A 23,557-nucleotide genomic window follows, 5' to 3' on the forward strand; every position below is an offset into this window, starting at 1 on the left:
GTGGAGGGCAGTGTCACTGGCCCTCATATGTGGGATCCGAACCGGGGCCCTCTGGCATCCCAAGCGAGTTCTTAACCATCGCGCCACTCGGCCGGCCCTAGGCTAATTTAATTCTTGATCAACTATATACATAGAATACATTTTCTATTTACAATGTAATAAAACTATTTCCATTGGGATAAACTCCTTTTGTATAAATATTACAAATTTTTTTGTCCACTTAAAAGTTTAGTGATTATAGCTTCTGTCTTCTGTAAGTTTTCTGGTAAGTCTTATTTCCCGCCAGATTCCAATTATACATATCTAAATCTTACCATGTAACATTCCATCAGTAATATTCTCTATGAATTGGATAAAAGATGCATAGCTAATCCACAAGTGAAGTGCCCAGAAGTATTGCCATTGAAATTCTTTTCTATTTGATACTATGTGTTAGCTGTCCATACTTTTGGTGAAGTAAAGTGTAAAAGGGAAAATTAAAATGTTATTTTGTTTTGGGGCCAAAACACTTCGAAGCAGTCTGTTTACATAACTACTGTAGCTTTTTGGAAAATGATGAATGTAGTAGCTCCAGTAAGTAAAAGAGAAAATGCTCTCCAACAGTTAGTTAATCTCACTGATGAGCACAGACCACAGGCAAAGAACAGGTCAACACCATGGAATAGAACAGTCAGGTACTATGACCCTTCCATTGCCATACCCATTTTCTTTGCTAAATAAATATCCACAGACCCCCTCGGTAACATCTTCCAAATAGTTGGTACAGAGTTCTTTCTGGAAGATGAAGACTTGTTAAAGGAATCATTAATATCCACTTAAGTGTAAAATTGCATCAAGCTGCAATACTATGCGTTGCATAATCACATTCTTTTGTCATTTATAATGGATTATTAGAAGAATAAAACGTAGGGCAGCCTGTTGGCTCAGGTGGTTAGAGTGCAGTGTTCCTAACATCAAGGTTGCCTGGTGGATTCCTGCATGGACCAGTGAACTGTGCTGTCCACAACTAGATTGAAAACAACAATTTGACTTAGAGTTGATGGGTCCTGGAAAAACACACTGCTCCCCAATTTAAAAAAAATTTTTTTTAATTAAAATAAAATGTAAACATTCTTGAAGTAACAGCGGTAGCTCGTACTTGGACAGGTGTTGGAAAGGCGTGAGACTTGACCTCTACGACACAACCAAAGTGCACCAACTCTGCAGAAACTTTCAAACAAAACATGAATGTGGTGTCAAGAGTGCGCACACAGCGGGGATCACACGCACCGTGGGCGCGCTCAGACCTCAGAAGTCGGTCGTACAGCAAAGAGGGTGATCAAGTGCTTGGGTCGTGTCCTCTACAGGAACGAATAGGAGCCCAGCAGATGACAGCTTGACAGCCGCTTCCGGTCTTCATCTCCAGTACCGCAGTCTCTCAGACGCCCCTTACTGCTAGCATTGAAACTAATCATTGCAGTAATAATGTATCCTCCAGAGGAGGTGATTCGGCAGCTGGGCCCAGGGTCTGCTCAATTCCTCGACCCGGCCTTCAGGACCTCCCTCTCCCCCACCCACCACCGCCCTGACTCTCCAAGCGCCCTCCCCAAGCGCCCTCCCCGTACCCCCGAGCTCTCGGTCCCAATCTCTCCCGGGACCCTGTCCGGTCCCTCGGGTACCTGCGCTTCCCTTCGCCCGCGCACCGCTTCTCCCAGAGCCCCGCCCCCGCGACGCGGCTTCCTGCCCCGAGCGCCCGCCCCAGCCGCGCCGGCTCCCTCCGCGCTCCGCCGCAGGGCGCGCTGCGCGAGGCGGTGGGCGGGGCGGCGCAGGGGCGGAGATTTCTGGCACTTTCTGGGCGCTGCGAACGCCCTAATCCTGGGCTGGGAGGACGGAAACGCGGGCGACGGAGCCGCAGCGCAACCGCCGCCGCCCCCAACACGGTTGCCCTTCTTTGCTCTCTGAGGAGGCCGCGCCGCCAGCGCAGACATGGCCAAATGGGGCCAGGGGGACCCGCGCTGGATCGTGGAGGAGCGGGAGGACGGGACCAATGTGAACAACTGGCACTGGTGCGGCCGGGCTGGGGCCAGGGCTGCGGCTTCCGGGCCTTCTCCCTCCGGAACCGCCGGGCGGGACGGTGGGGCCTCTCTGCGAGCACCCGGTGCCCTGTGCCCTGGGGGTAGAGTGAGGGGGTGGACGGTGGCCCGCTCTCGGGGCGCCTCCCGGGCCGCAGTCCCTCCGAGGGTTGGGGGCTTGCGCAGGTGCAGAGGATGCCCAGCTGCTTAGCGAGCGGCTTGTCTGTAGCCCCGAGGCTTGGGACAGCCCTCGGAGTCTGGACACCTGTCACCTTCTCTCCACTGCCCCTGGGACTTCGGTTTCGTCCTCTTGAAAGCTGGATTGGGCCTCAAGAATGGCTTCTGACTTAACCTCTTCAACTTTGACAGTTCGTACCCTTAAGAGCTTCCCTTCCCGTACCCCCTCCCACACCCAGTCCTCTTGATGTTTCTGGAAGTTAAAATGAATTTAGAAAGTGTGTGGTTTGGTTTGTGCATAAAGAACAGGAATTTGGATCTCAATTCGACATCTAACTTCATGGGCCTCCCGTGAGCCCTGCCTTCGAGGAGTTTGAACCATTTACACATCCTTTTTGTACCTCATGTGGAACACTGGCTTATTTTTGCTTGCCTCTCTCCCTCAGAGTTTCAGAAAGTGATGCTCTGGGCCCCGCTCTTCTGAGGGTTGTGGTATTAAGGCCACCAAGGTGATGCTGAGACAGGTCCAGGGCAGACTGAAGCCCTCTCAGCTCGTCAAGGGATCATTTACTAGGGGACCCCTGGCCTGGAGCTCAGAGGAGCTGACCTCCCGCCCCTCCTTTCCGTCACCATGGGCACATCATGGATTTCTCTCAGCTCGTTTCTGCTGCCCAAAATGGGAACATTATTTGGGGAGAATGCATGAAATAATATGTGTGAACACGCTTGATAATTTGTTAAGATTAGAGTCATTTATTACTACCTTTTCATATGGTCCAGGCTTTGCCCATCCATTTCCAACTGGTCAGATTGCTAGACTCCGTTTCTCCAAAATAAGCTGGTGTTTTTAAGACAAAATACTTTACATAGTAGTTAATACTATCTTAAGGAACCAAGCAGGAAGATATTGCTAGAAAGTTGGTTTGAGAAGCATATTTGTAAGTTTGAGGGTGGCGGGTCTCTCAAGGTCCCTTGAAAGGAGTTAGGCTAATCTGGGCTGGGCCTGGGCATTACCCTGACAACTCAGGCTGGACGTGTGATAACACCTGGGGCTTCCATTCATGGCTCTGCCCTTTTGGTCCCTGGCAGGACAGAACGGGATGCCACTAGCTGGTCCAAGGGGAAGCTCCGTGAGTTCCTGGTGGGCATCATCGTGGAGAATGAGGCTGGTCGCTGCCAGATCAGTGAGCTGAAGCAGGTGGAAGGTGAGGCTTCCTGCAGCAGCCGCAAAGGGAAGCTGATTTTCTTCTATGAGTGGAACATCAAACTGGGCTGGAAAGGTAACAGGGGCCTCCGGGTACAGGCCGGGCTGGAGGCAGCCTTGGGGCAGACTCTGTTGATTCATTATTCATTCATTCAGCAGATATTTTTAGAACTGCTACGAACCAGCACATACTGGCCCCTGAATTGGTGTTGGTAGTTCAAGACACCCCCCTCATCACACTTGGAGTTCCTTGTCCGACAAGCTGGTGGCTTCCCTTTCTCCCAGCACTCAGAGCTGCATAGTGCTCTTTGCTTTGAGCTGAACTTTTGTCTGCCAGGCACTGTGAGCACTAGAATTTCCCAGAGCTGCTGCCGGGAGCCCTCTTCCCCCAGGTAGCTGCCTCCTGGCTCCTCTGAGCCCGTCAGGTCGTCATCCAGAGTGAAACCATCTCTCTCCATGCTGTAAAAATTGCAGATGCTGTCCTTGTACTGCCTCCCTTCCCTTCTCTATTTTCCCCCAAAGCACTGATATTTGGTATACTATATATGGTACTTAAATATTTTTGTTTATATTGTTCTGGTTCCCCCCTCCCCCCAATTCATCAGGGCAGGGATTTTAAAAACATACCAGCTTTATTGACATATAATTCACATGCTATACAATTCACCCACTTAAAGTGTATGTAGTTCAGTGGTTTTCAGTATATTCACAGAGTTGTGCAGCCATCACTACAATCAATCTTAGAAAACTTTCATCACTTCCCCAAAAACATATACCCAGTAGCAGTCGCTCCCCCTGTCCTCAGCAATCACTAATCTGTTTTCTATCCCTATGGGTTTGCCCGTTCTGGACATTTCATGTGATTGAATCACGTAGTATGTGGTCTTTGTGACTGGCTTCTTTCACTTAGCATAATGTTTTCAAGGGTCATCCATGTTGTTGCATGTTTCATGCTTTTTTTATGGTTGAGTAATATTCTTTTGTACAGATACAGCCCATTTTGTTTATCTGTTCATCAGTTGATGGACGTTTGATTGTTTTCACTCTTTGGGTGTTTTGGTCAGGAATTGATTGGTTTTGTTTCAGTACCAGATCACTGTCTGGAACATTGTGTGTTTGTTGAATGAATAAATTTCTCCCACGGTGCCTGGCTCCTGACCGGGTCGACAGTTAATGCTCAATAAATACTTGTTGAAATAACCGTGGATGTGAAGACAAAGGGGAAAAGGAAGCAGAGGAGAGAGGGAGAGATGTTCTAAAGGATTTGCTATGTTCAAGTGTCGGCCTCAGCCCAGGAGTCAGCTCCTTTTCTGAGAGTTTGGGTGAGAGAGCCACCCAGTACGCTGACTTTGGGCCTCTGCCCTGTGACCACCTTGCCAGCTCACGGTGATATTCAGCCAGGATCAAAACAGTAGCCCCATTCCTGTCTTGGAACCTTTTGGCTGAGGGTTTGCTGTTAGTTGCTCCTTCAGTGGCTCCTGCTGGCTAGATCACAGTGGGGTCTGGTTCCTTATACCCATCTCACCCCCAATTCCCCCCAACCCCTCTCCCAGGAAGCTCATGGCCTTATGTCCCTTCCACCTCCCTTAGCTCAAAGCAACAAGCAGCTCCTTTGCAAGACAAGACCCAGCCACTCCAAAGCAGCAGCCAGAGGGCAGGCTGAACTGGGCTTGCCCCTCTCTCCCGCCCCGCCTTGTGCATTCTCCTCTAGAATGAGTCCCAGGGGTGACAAGTGAGCCTGCTGGGGAGGACGCAACATTCTGGGCTTGTTGTTTGTTTTAATTTAATTTTTTGCCAGCTTCATTGAGTTATAACTGACTTATAAGATTGTAGAAGTTTAAAGTGTACAACATGATGATTTGATATATGTGTATATTGGGCAATGATTTCCACAATAAGGTGAGTTAACATACATCACTTCACATAGTTACATTTTTGTGTGTATGTATGTTGAAAACTTTTAAGATTTACTCTTATCAACTTTCAAATATATAGTATATTATTGTTAATTATAGCCACCTTGCTGTATATTACATCCTCAGAACTTACTCATCATATAACTGGAAGTTCGTACCCTCTGTATCCACTGGCTACCGCCATCCCCCACCCACCCTGGCTACCACCATTCTACTCTGTTTCTGTGAGTTTGGTTTTTGTACATTACAAACATAAATGAGCTCATACAGTGTTTGTGTTACTCTGACTTATTTCACTTAGCACATACCCTCAATGTCTATCTATGTTGATGTCGATGGCAGGATTTCTTTTTTTTTTAAAGATTTTTATTGAGGAATTGGGGGATGGGAACAGCTCTGGGGAATTGGGGAAGGGGAACAGACAAGTTGCTGTCCTTTTGTTCTTCAGTCTAGTTGTGGAGGACATTGCTTCACTGGCCCAAGTTGGCACCATCATTGCGCTCTTCCCAGGCGAGGCAGATCAGTCACCGGCTTCTGGACGGCCGCTCACGGCGGCTGCTGGCCGCTCACGCTGGCTGCTGGCTACACACGGTAGCCCATGGCAACCCACTGCAGCAGGGGCTGCAGCCTACGCCGTCGCCGGCAACTCACGGCAGCCCAGCCCAGCTCCAGGTTGAGCTGTTGTTCAGCATCTTAGCTGTGGAGGGCAGTGTCACTGGCCCTCATATGTGGGATCCGAACCGGGGCCCTCTGGCGTCCCAAGCCAGCTCTTAACCAACGCGCCACTCGGCCAGCCCAGGATTTCCTTTTAATGGTTGAATAATGTTCCAGTGTGTGTATATCTCATTGTTGGACACTTAGGTTGTTTTCATATCTTGGCTGTTGTAAATAATGCTTCAGTGAATATGGGGGTTCAGATATCCCTTTATGATAGTGACTTCATTTCCTTTGGGTGTAAACCCAGATGTGGAATTGCTGGATCACATTGTAGTTCTATTTTTACTTTTTTGAGGAACCTCTGTACAGTTTTCCGTAGTGGCTGCACCAATTTACATTCTACCCACAGTCCACATTCTCACCAATACTTGTCATCTTTTTTATAGTAGTCATTCTGACAGGTGTGAGGTGATATCTCATTGTGGTTTTGCTTTGCGTCTCCCTGATGATTAGTAATGTTGAGTACCTTTTCATGTACATGTCAGCCATCATTCAAATATCTTCTTTACATAATTGTCTATTTAGGTCCTTCGCCCATTTTTATATGGGATTTTGTTGTTATTGAGTTGTGTGAGTTCCTCATATATTTTGGATATTAGCTCCTTATCAGATAAGGCTTGCAAATGTTTCCTCCCACTGTATAGGTTGTGTTTTCATTTTTTTTTTTTAAGATTTTATTGGGGAATTGGGGGAGGGGAACAGACAAGTTGCTGTTGTTTTGTTCTTCAGTCTAGTTGTGGAGGATGTGGCTTCACTGGCCCAAGCTGGCACCATCATTGCACTCTTCCCAGGCGAGGCAGATCAGTCGCCGGCCTCTGGACAGCAGCTCACGGTGGCTGCTGGCCGCTCACGCTGGCTGCCGGCTAAACACGGTAGCTTATGGCAACCCACTGCAGCAGGGGCTGAAGCCTATGCCGTTGGCAGTGACTTATGACAGCCCAGCTCCAGATTGAGCTGTTGTTCAGCATCTTAGCTGTAGAGGGCAGTGTCACTGGCCCTCATATGTGGGATCCGAACCGGGGCCCTCTGGCGTCCCAAGCCAGGTCTTAACCAACGTGCCACTTGGCCGGCCCTAAATTTTTTTTTTTTCTTTGAGCTATTGGTTGTTCAGGAATATTTTGTTTAATTTTTATGTATTTGTGAATTTTCCAACTTTCTTCCTGTTATTGAGTTCTAGTTTTATACCATTGTGGTTGGAAAAGATGTTTATTATAATTTCTATTTTTTTAAATTTGCTGAGACTTGTTTCGTGGCCTTACATATGATTTATCTTAGAAAATGTTCCATGAGTGCTTGAAAAGAATATGTGTTCTGTTGTGATTTGATGGCATATTCTTTATATGTCTATTGGGTCCATTTGGTCTATAGTGTTCAAATCTGCTATTTCCTTATTGATTTTCTGGTTGGGTAATCAGTCCATTGTTGAGAGTTGGGTAGTAAAGTCCCCAACTATTATTGTATTGCTGTTTATTTCTCCTTTTAGTTCTGTTATTATTTATTTTATATATTTAGGTGCTTTGATGTTGGGTGCATAAATATTTACAATTGTTATATCTTCATGATGAATTGACCTCTATAGCATTATATAATGACCTTGTTTCTTTTGACCATTTTTAGTTTAAAGTCTGTTTTTGTCTAAAGTAAGTACAGCTACTTATGTTTTCTTTTGGTCACCATTTACTTGCAATATCTTTTTCCATTCCTTCACTCTTAGTTCATGTGTGTTCTTAAAGTGAATGTGAGTCTCTTACAGGGAGCATAATGTTGGATCTTGTGTTTTTTTTAATCCATTCATCCACTATGTCTTTTGATTAGAGAGTGTGATCCATTTATGTTTAAAATAATTATTGAGGCTCCGTAGCGCAATGGATAGCGCATTGGACTTCTAAAATAATTATTGATAGTTAAGAATTTACTATTGCCTTTTTTTAAAAAAAATATTTTATTGGGGAATTAGGAGGGTGGAACAGACAAGTTGCTGTCCTTTTGTTCTTCAGTCTAGTTTTGGAGGATGTCACTTCAGTGGCCCATGTTGGTATTATTATTGCGCTCTTCCCGGGTGAGGCAGTCGCTCACCGGCCATTGGACGGCTGCTCACGGCGGCTCACGTAAGCTTATGTCTGTTGCCGGCCAACCCCACTGCAGCCTATGCCATCGCTGGCAACTCACGGCAGCCCAGCTCCAGGTGAAGCTGTTGTTCACCATCTTAGCTGTAGAGGGCAGTGTCACTGGCCCTCATGTGGGATCCAAACTGGGGCCCTCAGAGCTGGCGTCCCAAGCCAACTCTTAACCAATGCACCATTCGGCCAGCCCTACTATTGTCATCTTAAAAATTGTTTTCTGAGGGTTTTGTAGCTCCTATGTTCCTTTGCTTCCTCTTCTGCCAACCTCCTTGGTGATTTGATGCTTTTTAATGGTGGTATGCGTTGACTCCTTTTTATAATCTTTTGTGTATCTACTAAAGGCTTTTGTGTGTGTGTGTGTGTGTGTGTGTGTGTGTGTGATTACGTTGATGCTTATATAAAATACATTTATAACATCCTATTTAAACTGATAATTTTGATAGCATATAGAAATTTATACCTCTCACATTTTAGGTTATCGATGTTACAATTTACTGTAAGTGTTCTAATTTAACTGATTTAATTGATGTTATAATTTACTTTAAAAGTTAAAAAGCAAATGTATTAAAAATAACCATAAATTACTGTGCATATAAGTTAGTTATTTTTAAATTTTAAAACTAGAGTTGTACATGAATTGTGCAGCACCATTGCAATGTTAGATAATTGACTTTGTGTATTTACCATTACCAGTGTGTTTTACACATTCATGTTTTTGTGATGCAAATTAGCATCTTTTTATTACAGCTTGAAGAATGCCCATTAGCATTTCTCATAAGCAGGTTCAGTGTTGATGAACACCCTGAGCTTTTTTGTTTGAGAAAGTCTTTATCTCTTCTTCGTTTCTGAAGGACAGCTTTGCTGGGTATGGTATTCTTGGTTGACAGCCTTTTCTTTCAATATTTTGAATATGTTATCCCACTCCTGACTTGTCAGATATCTGTTGAGAAATCCCCTGATAGAACCTATGGAAGCACTCTTGTATATGATGAGTCATTTTTCTCTTTCTGCTGTCAAAACCTATCTTTGACTTTTGACAATTTAATTATAATGTGTGTTGGTATAACTCTTTTTAGATTCATCGTATTTGGTGGATCTTTGAGCCTCATACATCTGGATGTCTATTTCTCTTACTAGGTTTGGGGCGCTTTTTGTTTTGTTTTGTTTTGTTTTTTACCATTGTTGTTTTAAATAGACTTTCTATCCCTTTTTCTATCTCTTATCCTTCTGGGATTTCCATAATGTATATATTGTTTCTTTTGATGGTAACACATAAGTCCTTTAGGTTATCTTCACTCTTTTTGTTCCTCTGGCTGGATAATTTCAAATAATCTTATCTTCTGCTTCACTGATTCTTCTGCTTGCTTGAGTTAGCTGTTGAAACTCTTTGTTTAATTCTTCAGTCATTGTTTTCTATAGCTCTAGGATGTTGGGGTTTTGTTTTTGCTTTTTTTACTTTTGATGGTTTCTATTTTTTTAACTTCTCATTTTGTTCATTGTTTTCCTAATTTTATTTTATTTTTTTATTTTAAAGATTTTTATTGGGAAGTTGGGGGATGGGAGCAGTGCTGGGGAATTGAGGGACGGGGAACAGACAAGTTGCTGTCCTTTTGTTCTTCAGTCTAGTTGTGGAGTATGTTGCTTCACTGGCCCAAGTTGGCACCATCATTGCGCTCTTCCCGGGCGAGGCAGATCAGTCACTGTCTTCTGGACGGCCGCTCACGCTGGCTGCTGGCTACACGCGGTTGCCCATGGCAACCCACTGCAGCAAGGGCTGCAGTCTACGCTGTTGCCGGCGACTCATGGCAGCCCAGCTCCAGGTTGAGCTGTTGTTCAGCATCTTAGCTGTAGAGGGCAGTGTCACTGGCCCTCCCATGTGGGATCGCAACTGGGGCCCTCTGGCGTCCCAAGCCAGCTCTTAACCAACGCGCCACTCGGCCGGCCCCTTTCCTAATTTTATTTAGTTTCTGTTGTTGTAGTTCACGAAACTTCTTTAAAAGGTTTATTCTGAATTCCTGGTCACATAGTTTATAGATCTCCATTTCTTTAGGGTCATTTATTAGAGCTTTATTAGTTTCCTTTAATGTCACATTTACCTAAATTATGAGCCTTGATTCCTTGCATTGGTGTCTGAAAATATAAGTGGTCTCCTCTGCCAGTTTGTTTTGCAGGGAAAGACCTTCACCATTCAGCTCAGCTTGGGTTACTGAGTGGGTCAGCCAATCGTGTCCATGGTCTAATGGGGCTGGCTCTCAGGGTCTCTAGTTGGGTGGGGTCAGATACTTGTGCTTTAGGTTGGGACGTGGGTTGCCACTAGCTGGGCTCCATGTTCAAGCAGGGCTACTGGGTGGGCTTCTTGACCTGGCGGGGTTGCTGGCTGTATTCCATGGTCACATTGGCCACTAGCTGGGCTCTGCAATTACCTGTAGTCAGGTGGGGTCACTGGATATGTTCCCTGGCAGGGCACAGCCACTGGTTAGACTCTGTGATTGGACAGGTCTGTGGGCTGGGCTCCACAGTCACTCCTGGTTGGGTGGGTTCCCTGACCAGATGGTGGCACTGGCTGGATTCTGTTTAGGCGAGGCTACAGGCAGGGCTTTGTGGTTGGACTTGGCCTCATGCTTGTGCTCTATGATCAGGTGGGTACACAGACTGTGCCTTAAAGTTAGGCAGGTCTGCAGGCTTGCCTTCGCTATCAGGTAGGCTGCTGGCTGTGCCCCACTATTGAGCAAGACTGCTGACAGGGCTCTCAGTCAGGAGGTGCCTCCTGCAGGTAGGGGTGGGCTAGTGATTGCTCTGCAGCTGGGTGGGGTCTGAATGAGGCTGCAAGCTATGTTTAGGAGTCAGGCAGGGCTGTAGGCTGGGCTTTGAGACTGCTTAGGGTTATTGTTCAGGCTCCCTGGTTATGAGTGGCCAGAGGTGATATTCACCAGTTGGGCAGAGCTGCTGGGTTGGCTCCCTGCCCAACTGGGGCTGTAAAATGGGCTCCGTGGTTCCTCAGGCTCCCGGATGGTTGGGACTGGAGGTTACACTCAGCAGTTGAGTCTTCAAATTTGCTTCCCTGCCTTGGTGTGGTGGAAGGATGCGCTCCACAGCTGGCTATAACCCGTTAACTGGGGACCCAAATCAGGCAGAATTGCCAGCTGAGGTCCCTAGCCAGATAGGGCTACCAGCTAGCTTGGCTCTGCAGATGGGCCGTGAGTGCCTGGAACCTCTACGCATGCACTGCTGCGAGCGGGAGTGCGGTCCACATAGACCTGAGTGCTGGTACCAAAAGCTCTGCCCCCTATTCTGTCTCTGATTCCCAGTGGTTCCTGTGAGGCAGGTCCGAAATGGGCTTCCCAGGAAGCACCCCACAATTCTGGGGGACTGGATGTCCACCTCGTGCTTTTCTCCTACTTGAGAAACTACAGTGGGGCCCTTTCAGTGTAGCTCTGTGCTGGCCTGGGGGAGGGCGAGCTGGTCAGTGTTACCCCCCTTCTTACCCTCCTAATGCATCCTTTTCTGTCTCTGGTCCAGGGGGGTGCTTCCGCCTCACCTCTGCGTTCTGGGATTTTCACAGTAGTGTGTTGCCTATGGATAGCTGCTAGCTGGTCATCTTGTGAGGGGAACTGAAGTCGGGAATAATAATCTACGTTGCCATATTGATGTCATCACTGAAATCAACACTCTGGTGTTGAAAGAAATTCAGCTGCGTGGAGTCCAAACAGAGCCTCTCCAATGCACAACCTCCCTCCCCTCACTCTTTCCTGATCAGAACCCATTGTCTCTTTTTGTTCTTCCATCCCTTTTGTGACCCCTCATATCCTTTGATATGGTAAAGAATATTGGGGGATGTAAAAATAAACATTACTTACTGTAAGCCCATGCTTCCACCTGGCCCGATTCCGTGTGCATTTTCGTTAACCAGGTTCTCTATCCCCGCCTTTCTTGGTTGCTTGCTTCTGCTGTGGACCCGGACAGCAGGGTCAGTTTAGGTCCCCGTGTGGTGGGTGGTAAAGCCTTGCGCCTGCCTTTTTGCCAGCTGTGGTGGCACCCTGTGGGGAGGCTTGGCTATTCAGTGATGCCGGGCAGTTTTGAATACATCAGTTGTTACTTTGTAATTAAAAAACATGTTTTGTTCATTTTAGGTATAATTAAAGAATCTGGTGCAAAGCACAAGGGGTTGATTGAAATACCCAGCCTTTCTGAAGAAAATGAAGTGGATGACACTGAGGTGAGGTTATCTAAATTTTTTTTTTTTTAAATCAAGCTTTGCTATAGTTGTTGAGCATTTGAAAAAACTGTTTATCAGACTGTGTGATTCCTGTGCTGTGGTTTTGGTGAATCGTAGAGGGCTCCTTTGCCACAAGTTGCTGTTCTGTGGGGGCAGCATGGGGTCTGGAGCGAGTAGTGTAGGAAAGAGGAAGCCAAGGAAGCCTTAGAGGGCCCTCACGGACCCACATGTGGGGCCTGGGCAGGTGAGTGCACCCTCTGTGGCCTCAGCTGTGAAGAAAGGTTATTTCATCTTTCAGGACTGTTACCAGATAAACGTGACCGTGTACCTTCTGTAAGGTGCTCAGGCTGCATGCACAGCTCGGAGCGTGAGATTTGGTTCCTCCTCCTCTGGGTCTTTGCTGTTATCCTTTAATAGAGAAAATTCTCAGCTTTCAGCTGTTACCGCCCTTGGTTATAGCGTTGTGGTAGTTTTGTAAACTCGTTAGTATATGTTGCTTTTGACTGGCTCTCTGAGTTCTGTTGGGAGATAGAGCCTGTGTAACTCATAAGCTTGGTTTTCAGTTGGTGCCTTCGGTAAGCTGAAAGCTTGGTTCTGGGGAGAGACCATTTGTTCAGCACCTCTATTTTTGAAACCAAGTAGTTTGACAAAGGGTCTTTTTGATTTGTGAACGTATTCATTCAATGTGAAGGTTTTCAAAGATATAAAATGTAAATCATAGTGAACAACATGTCTGACTTGTCTTTATTAAAGGTTATAAAATGCCAGAAAAGTGGGGCTGTCTGACATATCTGCAGGCATGTGGTTTCTGTACTCAGGGGCTGTCATTTTCCTTTGTGATATTCAAATCCATCAACTGAGAAATTTTTCATCATCAGCATGTTAAACTGAATGTTTTAGATTTAATCCTCGGTAGCATTATAGAACAAACTCTTTTCGTTGGAACTGGGGCCTGGGACCAGGCTCAGCTCAACTCAATCATAGGGACCCTCCCGTGCTTTCTAACCAACACCTTTGTTCACTCTGACACCAGGGGTATCCCTTTCCCTGTCTCTCCCCGTCTCCCTCCCTTCTCCCCATCACTTTCCTCCTTTTTTTCCCCTCCCCGCCTTATCTTCCTCTCTCTTTTCCTTTTCTCCTTTTCCTCTCCCTTTGCCAACTCTCCTCCCTGGCAAAAATGGGTAGCTCAAGGCCATATTATGTGGGTACTTGTTTGTCCTAATTATTCTGGCTTTGGGGTTCTAGACCAGCGCTGTTCAATAGAAATATAATGCAAGCCACATATGGAATTTAAAATTTTCCAGTAGCCATATTAAAAAAGTTAAAAGAAACAGATGAAATTAACTTTAATAATGTTTTTATTTAACCCAATATATAAAAATACCGTTTTAACATGTAATTAATACCAATATTACTGAGATTATTTTACATTATTTTACGGTCTTAACTCTTCCAAGTCTGGCATTATTTTACACTTACAGCACATCTCAAATCAGACCAGCCACATTTCGAGGGCTCAGGAGCCACATGGGGCTGGTGGCGACCATACTGGACAGCGCATTTCTAGACCCTGACAAAAGCCATGGACTACATCATCAATATAATACATAAACATAGAAAGTTTTGTATGCAAGTCAAGGGGTTCACATTCTAAGAAGCCCATTCACGATCTGGCCAACCCGATCAATGGAGCCTTGATTAAAAAACCCTTATAGCTTCTCAAACTATAGGAAGAAACCTGTCACATCTTATAGCCACTTCTTCCCCTTCCCTCACAATCACAGTTCTTCTCTCATCCATATGTCCCAATAGTGTAAGAATACATCAAATCAGATTTTTCTTAGGTTTGTATTTTTCTGATTTGTAGGTGAACGTGAGTAAAAAGAAAGGAGATGGGGATATCCTGAAGAATCTTATGAAAACTGCAGGCACCGCCAAGGTCAGGGAAGCCCTTGGAGATTACCTGAAGGCACTTAAGACGGGTAAAGAAGGCAACTCATGTGAACCAGAGGGTCCCTTTTCTATTTCCCCAACTTATGCTCTGCACTTTGGTCTGGATTCCCAGGTTAGGCTCCAAAAACAACCCTTTCTGCTGCAGGATAAATTGTAGCAAGACCACAATTAGTTACCATGAACACAGCGTGAACCATTTTGCCTACAGAATTGTTATTGGCAGTTTTCTGGAATGATAATTAATCAGTCATTCGTATAATTACTTAATGTCTGTCATCTCTGCTAGACCATATGCTCCATGAGGGCATGGAAGGTGTCTGTTTTGTTCTCTGCTGTATCTCCAGCATCTAGCACAAAGTCTGGCACATAGTAGGTGCTTAATAAATCTTTGTTGAATCAACGAATGAAAGTGACTGCAGGTATTACAGGTGTAGTTGAGATTTACCTAGATAATTCCTACATGGTGTGGAAGTGAGGATACTTATGTTTACTCCCCTAAATTAGAGACGTTACTTGCCAGGCAAAATGGCCAACGGGGGCCTATATGTCTGTACATCCCTGGACTCGGCTTTGTGTCTAGGTGCTGGCATTGATGGGTTTGGGGTTGCCACTTTCCCATGAGACCATATATGGCTGGCCTATAGGCTTGAATATCGTGAGGCCAAGCTTTGAGAGGTGGTAAAGCACTGAGTCTAGTTTGACAGTAGGTGAAGGCGTAAAGCTATTAGTAGTTAGCTGTAGAAAACTGAGCTTTTTGGTAAAGAACATCAGAAATTTTTGCTATTAAGAACTAGATAAAAGTGAGGCATTTGAAAAAAAGGCATTTGTTGCTGTGGCACTTGGGTTAATAATTAGTTTTATATATAAAAACATGGAGTGGTCTTGAAACTCTCAAAATGATTAGGAGTTCTTTTTATAAATATCAATTATTTTCTTATAGGCTGTTTTGGGTTTTCTGCCTATTTGTGCTGAAGAGGAATAAATTTTTTATTAAAACCGTTTCCCATGTTTCTCTGTAGAATTTACAGTGGGAATGATTTTACCAACGAAAGCTACAGCAACCCAGGAATTGACCGTTAAAAGGAAACTGAGTGAGAACACTTTGCAGGTATGACTCCTGGCAGCCAATACATAGGGAAGGGGAAAGTGCTTGGTGGAAATGCTTCAAGCTCTCAACAGCCTTTCAGTGATGAACTGAATAGGATAGCGAGGTGGCCCAGTTAATCCACGCTTGCATCTCTGCCATTTTGGGGGTAAATGATGAAACAAGACTTTCATCCTTGACGGAAGGGAATGTATAAACAGGCCTTTTTGTGGATAAATACTGAATTTAGTTCAAGACAGTGTTCTGAAGGCACTGTTCTTTGGTAGGCAACATTACAAAACCAGGTGACTGAGGTTCACAGGCCACAGTGGAAGAACCTTCTCTTCAGGCTTTTGGATTGGGAGGTTTTAGATCCTATTCTTGGAATCTGGTGATGGGGAATAAATGACACCTTTGTCCTTACGTGCAGTTGTTCTTCATGGGCTGCATTTACATGTCCAAGTAGGACATAGCCCAGGAAAACAGCACTAAAGAGCTCATAGGAATAATGAGCTGTTTCCAAAATAAAGATGAGGCTTGGCAAAAATATATATATATATATATTTTGATGCTATATCCATGTGACTGAATGGGTAGTGTGGAATTGGAGACATTTTGGTGTTTTATTAAGACTGGAAGACTGAATTTTCAAATCTAAGCAGCTTTCTCTTTGGCATGCTAATTATCCTTTGGAACCTCTTGTCGACCTTTAGGGCTCGTCTCCAGTGCCATTGGGTGTAAGGATTCCTACTGTGGCGCTGCACATGACGGAAATGTTTGACACAGCTGTAGAGCAGCTGTACAGCATCTTCACTGTGAAGGATGTAAGTAACTCCTCAAGCTAGGATCTTAATGCCAACATTGGGAGAAAATGTACCACTACAAACTGGCGCTGGTTTTCGGTTTCCCTTATGGCCGTGCTTTTCTGATTTAAGGGATCTAGAATTGTGGTGATAGCAGTCGTTAGGGTAGCTTTTGAAAAATTTGAGAGGGGAAAAGATGGGTATTTTGGGGTATCAGCATTTAGGGGATACATTAATTTACTGGGTTTACGCCCTCTGCAAGGGAAAGAGTTATTCCCTTGAAATAAGTTATTCAGGATTTAAAAAAACACCCAAACCATAGTAATTGTTATATTAGTACATTTAGGTTAAAAAGGTGAACACGCGCTGAAATAACCCATTTATTATGTTTTACTTCATTAGTTGGTGCAAAAATTTTCTAAATCTCCTGCCATTTTAGAAGCTGAAAAGGGAGGGAAATTCCAAATGTTTGATGGGAACGTCATGGGTGAATATATGGAATTGGTAAGTAATTTGATAAAAGAAAAGCAAGCTGGGGACCAACCTGTTTCCATTAATATTGCTTTTTAAATCAATGCTGTTTTTAACTTGCTTTGGGTTTTATCTGCGTTCACAGAAACTGTAACTTTATAAAGTTGGTTACAGAGCAAATAAAAAATGTTCTATAAAGATGTGCCTTAGTTTTACAGTAATTGTGCAAATGCTTATAATTCTAGAAGAAACAAGTATAATTCCTCCCAACTCTTGGTCTGGAATGCTCAGGTTTCTGCCACCTACATCACTAGGTTCTGTGTTGCCAAGTGTCAGCTGCTTCACCCTTGACATCAGCTCTTTTCTCATTACCCGTATTACTCTTCTTCTGTCCTTGATGTTCACTGTTGTCACATTTTGGCACAAGGACAATGGTGCTGGCATATAAACTGGAAGATGGGACTGTATGTGAATCATTACTTTCAGCACATAGAGATTTCAATGAACAATTCGGTGTTTTTCTGTGTAGGAAGTTTTAAAACATGTTTTCAGTGGACTTTTCCTTTTGTTTTTAGTTAACAAATAGAAAGATCGTCATGAAATGGAGATGTAGGAACTGGCCAGAAGGTATGTTATTATTAGTACCCTGTTATGAGCCTGAAAACACTCAAGCTGCCCCCAAGAAAAGCAGGTAATAGTACTTAGAAGTTTCCCTGTTTTTCTTCCAGAACACTATGCAACAGTTGCACTGAATTTTGTGCCCACTTCAGGGCAAACGGAATTACAGTTGGACTGTAAAGGCGTTCCTGTCTGTAAAGAAGAGAACATGAAGTTCTGTTGGAAGCAGCAGCATTTTGAAGAAATAAAAGATTTACTGCAGTTGACCACCTTAAGTGGTTGAATTAGTTAAAAGATTTTATAAGGACATTACTTTTTGTAAGCAGAAAAAATGTCGAGTTTATGTCTTCCCTATTATTCCTTTTAAAAAAGAAAACAAAAACTCTTAATTTATAGTGGATGAAATCCATGAACTTTGCAGAATGGAAAGCGTTGTTTGAATCTTTCCTACGACTAGACTCTGCATTGAGTTAAAAGCGGCAAGCAACCTGAAATCAAGTATTAACCTTACCTCCCATAGATGCTTCTTTGGGAATAGACGGAGTCTCTGAGTACAGATAGTTGACGTTTCCCGAGCTAAAGCTTGTCTTTGTAGCTAGCTTTCCGTCTTTGTAGCTAGCTTTCCTTCACCTGTAGTTTAGTTCAGGAAGACAAGAAATCAGTGGCATGTTGCTACCATTCCTTTATTTTACTTCAGGGTTTTCAAGGCATGTTGCATTCGGAAGCATGTTGAAGGGAGGGTGCGCTGGCTGTAGTTGTTATACTTCTCTCCGCAGCAGTTACCACTTCAGGGTGGAAAGGACTGAAAAGTCTATGGGAATGAGTTACTTTTTGGACTGCCACTAACGCTTCTAATATAATAGGTAAGTGCTTCCCCCCATTCACTTTTCTTACTTTCATCTGAGAAGACTGAAGCAACGTATGTAAACAAATGAAAAGTCATCACAATCAGTTTAATTAAGTGCACAGAATAGCAATCAGTCATGTCAATAAAAATAAAACAATTATTTTTACATCAAGTGTGCTTTATTTCCTCCACAGGTATTCTGTTAAATAAAGCACCATTTATATACTGCCAGGCCACAGCTAAAGAGGATTCTTTACAGAATCAAATTTCTTGTGGTTGTTCCGTATACAAGTAAACTTAATTTTGATAATAAGAACCACAGCGATTGGAGGCAACCTGCCTCTATTATAAGGTACAAAACTGGCACAGAGGACACCATATTATACACAGTAAAAATGCTGTAAGTTTAAATTACATTGTACAGGGCCAAGGAACCCTGTTCCTCCCAGACGGCCATATTAAATGAAAGCCACTACAGTGAACTCTTAATTACATAAAACATATTCATTATCTGATTGCCCTTTAGAAAGTATACTGAAGATGCAAATTTTTTTTCATCTGGAGTTCTGCCTGACCAAGAATTAAGCCTATAAATCTATCTTGCCATTCAAGCAGAGAGCACTGGACAAACTGAAGCACAAAAACAGAAATAAGCAAAACTTATACAAACAGCATTGGGAAGAGGGGGGCCCTTAAAAGTAGACATGCTACATCTAATGTCAAGAAGCAGCTTGGTTTCCTTTTCCAGATATCCTTGTGACCACATGGATCGTAGATTCAATGGTCCTACACAGGGTATCTAAAATGTCGTGTTGCTGCATGTGACTAAAGAGTCCTCTGGAATGGCCACAACTGAGTGATAAAGCAGCCTCAGGGTCCTGGGAGGGCAAAGTTTGACCATCACAGCTTCTCAAGTCAGCTAAGTCAGACAGAACTGCAGAGATAGAAGTAGAAGGGAACTCAGATTCTTCCTCTGCTAGGTTAGAATCCTTGGAACAGTGGAGGTCTTTAAATTCTTTACAATCTTCAAATCTACCATTGTTGGACTGTTCTTCTGCATGCTGTGACCTGGTATTTGACATGTCTTCTGAAAACGAAGATGGAACTTCCATTCGGTATTCTTTAACAGAACTATTTTCAGGGGAAGGAAGATCTTGCTCAGTTCCTGGGTCGATAATTGAGGAGTCTCTGGTCTCATTGTCTGAAGTGCTAGTTGGGGTCAGGACCTCCCTGGTTTCTGTTTTCATGTCGCCGATGCAGCTGTCTACAGTGTGCTCCTCGTCACTGCTAACACGCCGTCTTTTAACAGGAGTTGCCCCTTCATCATCTGAAAAACATCGAAACAAACTTCTATGAAAGGAGTCATTAAGATCGCACTGGGGGGTGTTGGTGAGAAATTTCCTTTTGAGCATTTATGCTTAGGAGGCCCAACTGAAGATACAACCCAGTGGATTCTTCCCTCCGCCCACCCTAAAGGTGATACTGGTTCGTAAGGCTAACCTTTAGTTTTTCTTTCTTTGGCTTCTTGCTCTTGGAGTGAGTTTCTCTGCTGTAGACAAGTCCTGCATTTGCTTAAAAGCTCTTGCAGAGTTGGAATTAGAGCTGGGTTTAATTGTTTGGGAGTGTGTACCGAGAGAAGCAAAGCAAGTGCCCTCAGGTCCTACAAAAACCCAGAAATGAATATTTCAAGTTCAAAAGCCAACATTTTAACATATTTTGTTTCCAGTCCAATGCACAGGATTACTCTTCCAGGATTCATCCTGGTTTCTCGAAACGTTTAGAAAAATGCTGAAACTAGAAAGCCAGTATTATACTATTGGGTTGTTGGAAAAGTCATGATGCATTTTTGCCATGAAAAACATAGAAAAAACATCATGACTTTTCCGATAACCCAATACTATATATATCTCATCAGTTATAAGTCAGTAATACCATTATTTTATGTACCACACTATTAAGTCAGATCGAAGACTCAAATGTTTTTTGAAAATGGAAAAACAAACAATAGAACTTACATAGGAATTTTAAAAAGAAATCCTAAATGATCCCTGAGAAATTTAGACCTTAACCTAGAAATCCGTTTCTCAAATATGCTAATATCAGGTGGATGTCACAAACAGTGGTCTTCTTCACTTATCTCTAATCTGTTCTGGCATCCAAGCATTTCGTTACTTGGGAGGCTGCTGCTGGGCATGTGCGAGCACACATTTCCAGGGTGTTCCATTATTTCTGTGACAGCTATCATGGGAGTCTACACAGGGTAACTTATGAATTCCCTAGTTTTAACTGGCTTTAAACTGGCAGATCATTAGTCTGTTTGTTTCAGTTACTCATGAACTATAGGCAATAAAAGAAACATCATTAAGTACTGTTTCAAAAAATGTAAACAAGTAGAGATAAAGGGAGTGTCTCTCCTCTTAGTGGTCTTATTGCCTCTAGCATTTAATGACATTAGCTCATGTTCTTGTACAGTAATAGTGTGTGCTACATACATAACAAGCATAGTGAGTATGTATTTTTTAAAATTTGATTAGTTTTTTCCATGACATTTGACTTAAGCTGAAGTTGTAATAGTAGTCATACTAAGGCCAAATTTAGAGTCGATTAAAGGAAAGTTCTGAAGTACACAACTATTCCCTCCCATTGTTCTTACCCCATTTAATGAAGCACTTGCTTTGGAAATTTCAATTCGATTGGTGAAATCAGATTGCAGGTTCTGATACTGATTGATCAAGTTTGTAATAAGGGTGCTTATCAAATTGGCACAGTTTGCTTCAGAAAACACTTGACTTTGAACCTGAAAAAAAAAAAGATTAAAAAATAAACTATCTCCAAACGACCAATATAATGAAAACACAAACATTAAGTAATTGGAGGTAATACACCGAGTTTCCGAAGTACAACATACCTTCAGAAGAAAATGTGTCATGAATGTGTAGACAATGTTGTTGTTTAGAAATGTTCTTTCATCCATTAGGATACATTTAATATATTCTGCAAAAACAGGATCTTCACACAAAAGCTTGATGCAATTTTTTGACATCGCAGACTAAAGTGGGGAGAAGAAGTACTGATGGTTGAGCACTGAAATAACTAAACCTTAAACATACTGCATTGATGTATACCAAAGTCTTTTAAAATCGTATCAGAAAAGCCACTTTTAACCACTTTTAACTCGTCTGCTAAACTCAGTTACAGCCAACTGTCCACCTAATAAAATATTACTAACTCGGACTTTATGAGTCAGTGCTAGAGGGAGAGACTTATAAAAAGTCTGAATGGCAAAACGGAACAAATAGGTTTTTTTTAAAAAAATGCAGCTTTATTATCTTGCAGTAAGAGAGTTAACAAGAACTGGACAAATAGGATGAGAATGTTGTCAGAACGGATAATTAATAGGTAATCAAAGCACATGTAGAGAAAAGACATTTTAAGAATTTATTCTCTAAAATGAGCTAAAGCTTTGTATAATCTCATTAGCAGTAATTTGTTTGGAAAACACCCTTCCCCCCCTATAAATATTTCAAAGGTAAACAGCAAACCTCTTTTCCTAATTATATCACACAGAGAATCAGTGGGTCCCAATATATGGAAATTCTGCTAAAATTTGGTTTTCCTGTTTTCAATGGTCATGGCTCTTAAACACAAGTAGTATGTCTTTAAGTAGATATACTCCCTAAATTATATGTGTATTTTAATAATAGATCATTTATATGGATGACAAAAACAGACCTTTTCAAATAGGACAAAGTTTAGATAATATGTACATTATATACTTATACATTTTATTAAAGTAAACAACTGTGGTAAGTAAAATGCTTGAGGTCACTCAAGAAATCAGGACTCGAGTAGGACCAGGACCGAGGTCTTCAGATCCTTGGTGTTGGGAAAATCTGCCTCACTCTACCAGTCACAGCCTCTGCCTGCTGCCTATATTTCTTACATGGGATGGTGGGGGCTTTAAAAGCCTTAGTTGGCTGGCTTTGTTTTAAGGGAACTTTTGGGGGATGGTGAATTTTGTGGGGAAAAAAGCCAGGTAAAGGGAGTAGTAGAGTACAGAACAGTAGGGAAAGCAGTAGGCAGTGGCCAAATACAGAAACAAAAAAAGCAACTACCCCAATAAAGAAGAATGAAAGATCAACAGCAGCAGCACAGGAGGGAAAAAGCAGAGGGAAAGTGTTTCAATTTACTGAATAGACCACTCAGCTCAAAAATCAATCTGCTAGTCATTTTCTGAATGTCTACTACGTACTAAGCCAGGATCAATGTATCCTAGCCTTTCAAAGATTCCTACTATAGAAAACTGACATTTCTCCAAGACATAGAGAAGACTCAGATAAAGTCTCTACACTTGAGGGGCTCACAGTTTGGGACAAGGAGATAAACAACTGTTACAGTACCATGTGACACGTCCATTAGGAGGACACACACAGCACTGCTGCCTGGGCAGGAGGCTGGACCAGAGTTAATGGTATTTCACATACTATAATGTGGGTAAAGGTTTACACCAAAGGAAGGTTAGTAAACTACTCTCTTCCTCTGAAAATGGGCAGATGCAACCAGGGAGGAAAACAGTTTTGTCAGAGTCTAAAGAGAGTGAGGATCCTTTACACGCCTGATGTAAGGAGTGAGCCAAACCTTAGGACCAATCTGGTTTCTCCCCCTCTCCCTGCCACTCTCTCCACAATTGAACAAGCACCACTCAGGTGCCCACTCTATTTTAAGGGGTTAGCTCTTACACACTTAAGGTAAGAAGGGCACAGTGTTTCTTTTTCTCAATGAGATGACTGATAAGAAAACAAATTCATGTGACTTGAAAAACTACTCCGAGGTAACATTAAAAAAAAAGGGGTAAAGGACAGACTGCTGAAATGGTTTCTGCTAGAGCTTTTGGAATGGTGGAGGGGAGGGACATCAAGAAGTGGCATATGCCTTTTTCCCCTAGTATCTCCCCATTTTGGACTTTCACAACTGTTTATATTGACCTATAAATGAGGAATTCAATTATAAACAGCTTATTTAAAATATCCTGTGATATAAATCTACTGACGTAAAAAACCTCAAAGGGCAACGAGATGCCCAATGCTTAATAGCTATTATTTCCATTAGTCATATTTCACCTACCAAGATTCTAAAAAACATGCCCAATGTCCAGCCAGTTTTGCACCCATTGTTCCTAAAATTTCTGACCACGTGGGTCAGATAAAACGAAAGACCAAATCATCTAAAACTCATTTTCTTTACCTGAGTCTGGCATAGCTCAGTCCAAAGTTTGGGGAACAGTGCAAGATGAAGTGGCAAACCTTCATAGGCAACTAGGATACCTGATATTTGAAAAGAAATCAGAATAGGTTATAAATTACACTACTAAGGTATT

At 43.0% G+C, this 23,557-nt stretch overlaps 2 protein-coding genes across 12 annotated transcripts in view; one reads left to right on the plus strand and one right to left on the minus strand.

Annotated features, from left to right (window-relative positions):
• The first annotated feature begins 1,798 nt into the window (after positions 1–1,798).
• AHSA2 (Putative activator of 90 kDa heat shock protein ATPase homolog 2) lies at positions 1,799–18,346 on the plus strand. 6 transcript variants are annotated; one of them, XM_019633241.1, is made up of 9 exons: positions 1,799–2,045; positions 3,318–3,508; positions 12,319–12,404; positions 14,272–14,386; positions 15,377–15,465; positions 16,155–16,265; positions 16,647–16,748; positions 17,291–17,342; positions 17,421–17,567. In XM_019633241.1, exons 1-9 carry the CDS (start codon positions 1,966–1,968, stop codon positions 17,465–17,467), a joined length of 873 nt encoding a protein of 290 aa, XP_019488786.1. In that variant the 5' UTR covers positions 1,799–1,965; the 3' UTR covers positions 17,468–17,567. The 6 variants fall into 6 exon arrangements, with proteins under 6 accessions (XP_019488786.1, XP_019488860.1, XP_019488643.1 ...); XM_019633315.1 differs by having other exon boundaries at positions 17,424–17,567; XM_019633098.1 differs by having other exon boundaries at positions 1,801–2,045; positions 17,444–18,346.
• USP34 (ubiquitin specific peptidase 34) overlaps positions 18,270–23,557 on the minus strand; it is a 228,810-nt gene continuing 223,522 nt past the window's right edge. For 3 of the 6 annotated variants that reach the window (XM_019632763.1, XM_019632831.1, XM_019632690.1), the window contains 5 exons: positions 23,425–23,504; positions 21,089–21,229; positions 20,834–20,977; positions 19,681–19,840; positions 18,338–19,507 (listed from right to left, as the gene is read on the minus strand). In XM_019632763.1, the coding sequence (XP_019488308.1) occupies positions 18,900–19,507; positions 19,681–19,840; positions 20,834–20,977; positions 21,089–21,229; positions 23,425–23,504 (1,133 nt within the window). In that variant the 3' untranslated portion in view covers positions 18,338–18,899. Of the gene's footprint in view, positions 19,508–19,680; positions 19,841–20,833; positions 20,978–21,088; positions 21,230–23,424; positions 23,505–23,557 lie in introns of those variants that run through there. The other 3 variants (XM_019632979.1, XM_019632906.1, XR_002122789.1) reach the window with 3 other exon arrangements.

The sequence above is a fragment of the Hipposideros armiger genome, unplaced genomic scaffold (genome assembly GCF_001890085.2).
Source record: "Hipposideros armiger isolate ML-2016 unplaced genomic scaffold, ASM189008v1 scaffold_2, whole genome shotgun sequence".
Taxonomy (NCBI): Eukaryota; Metazoa; Chordata; class Mammalia; order Chiroptera; family Hipposideridae; genus Hipposideros; species Hipposideros armiger.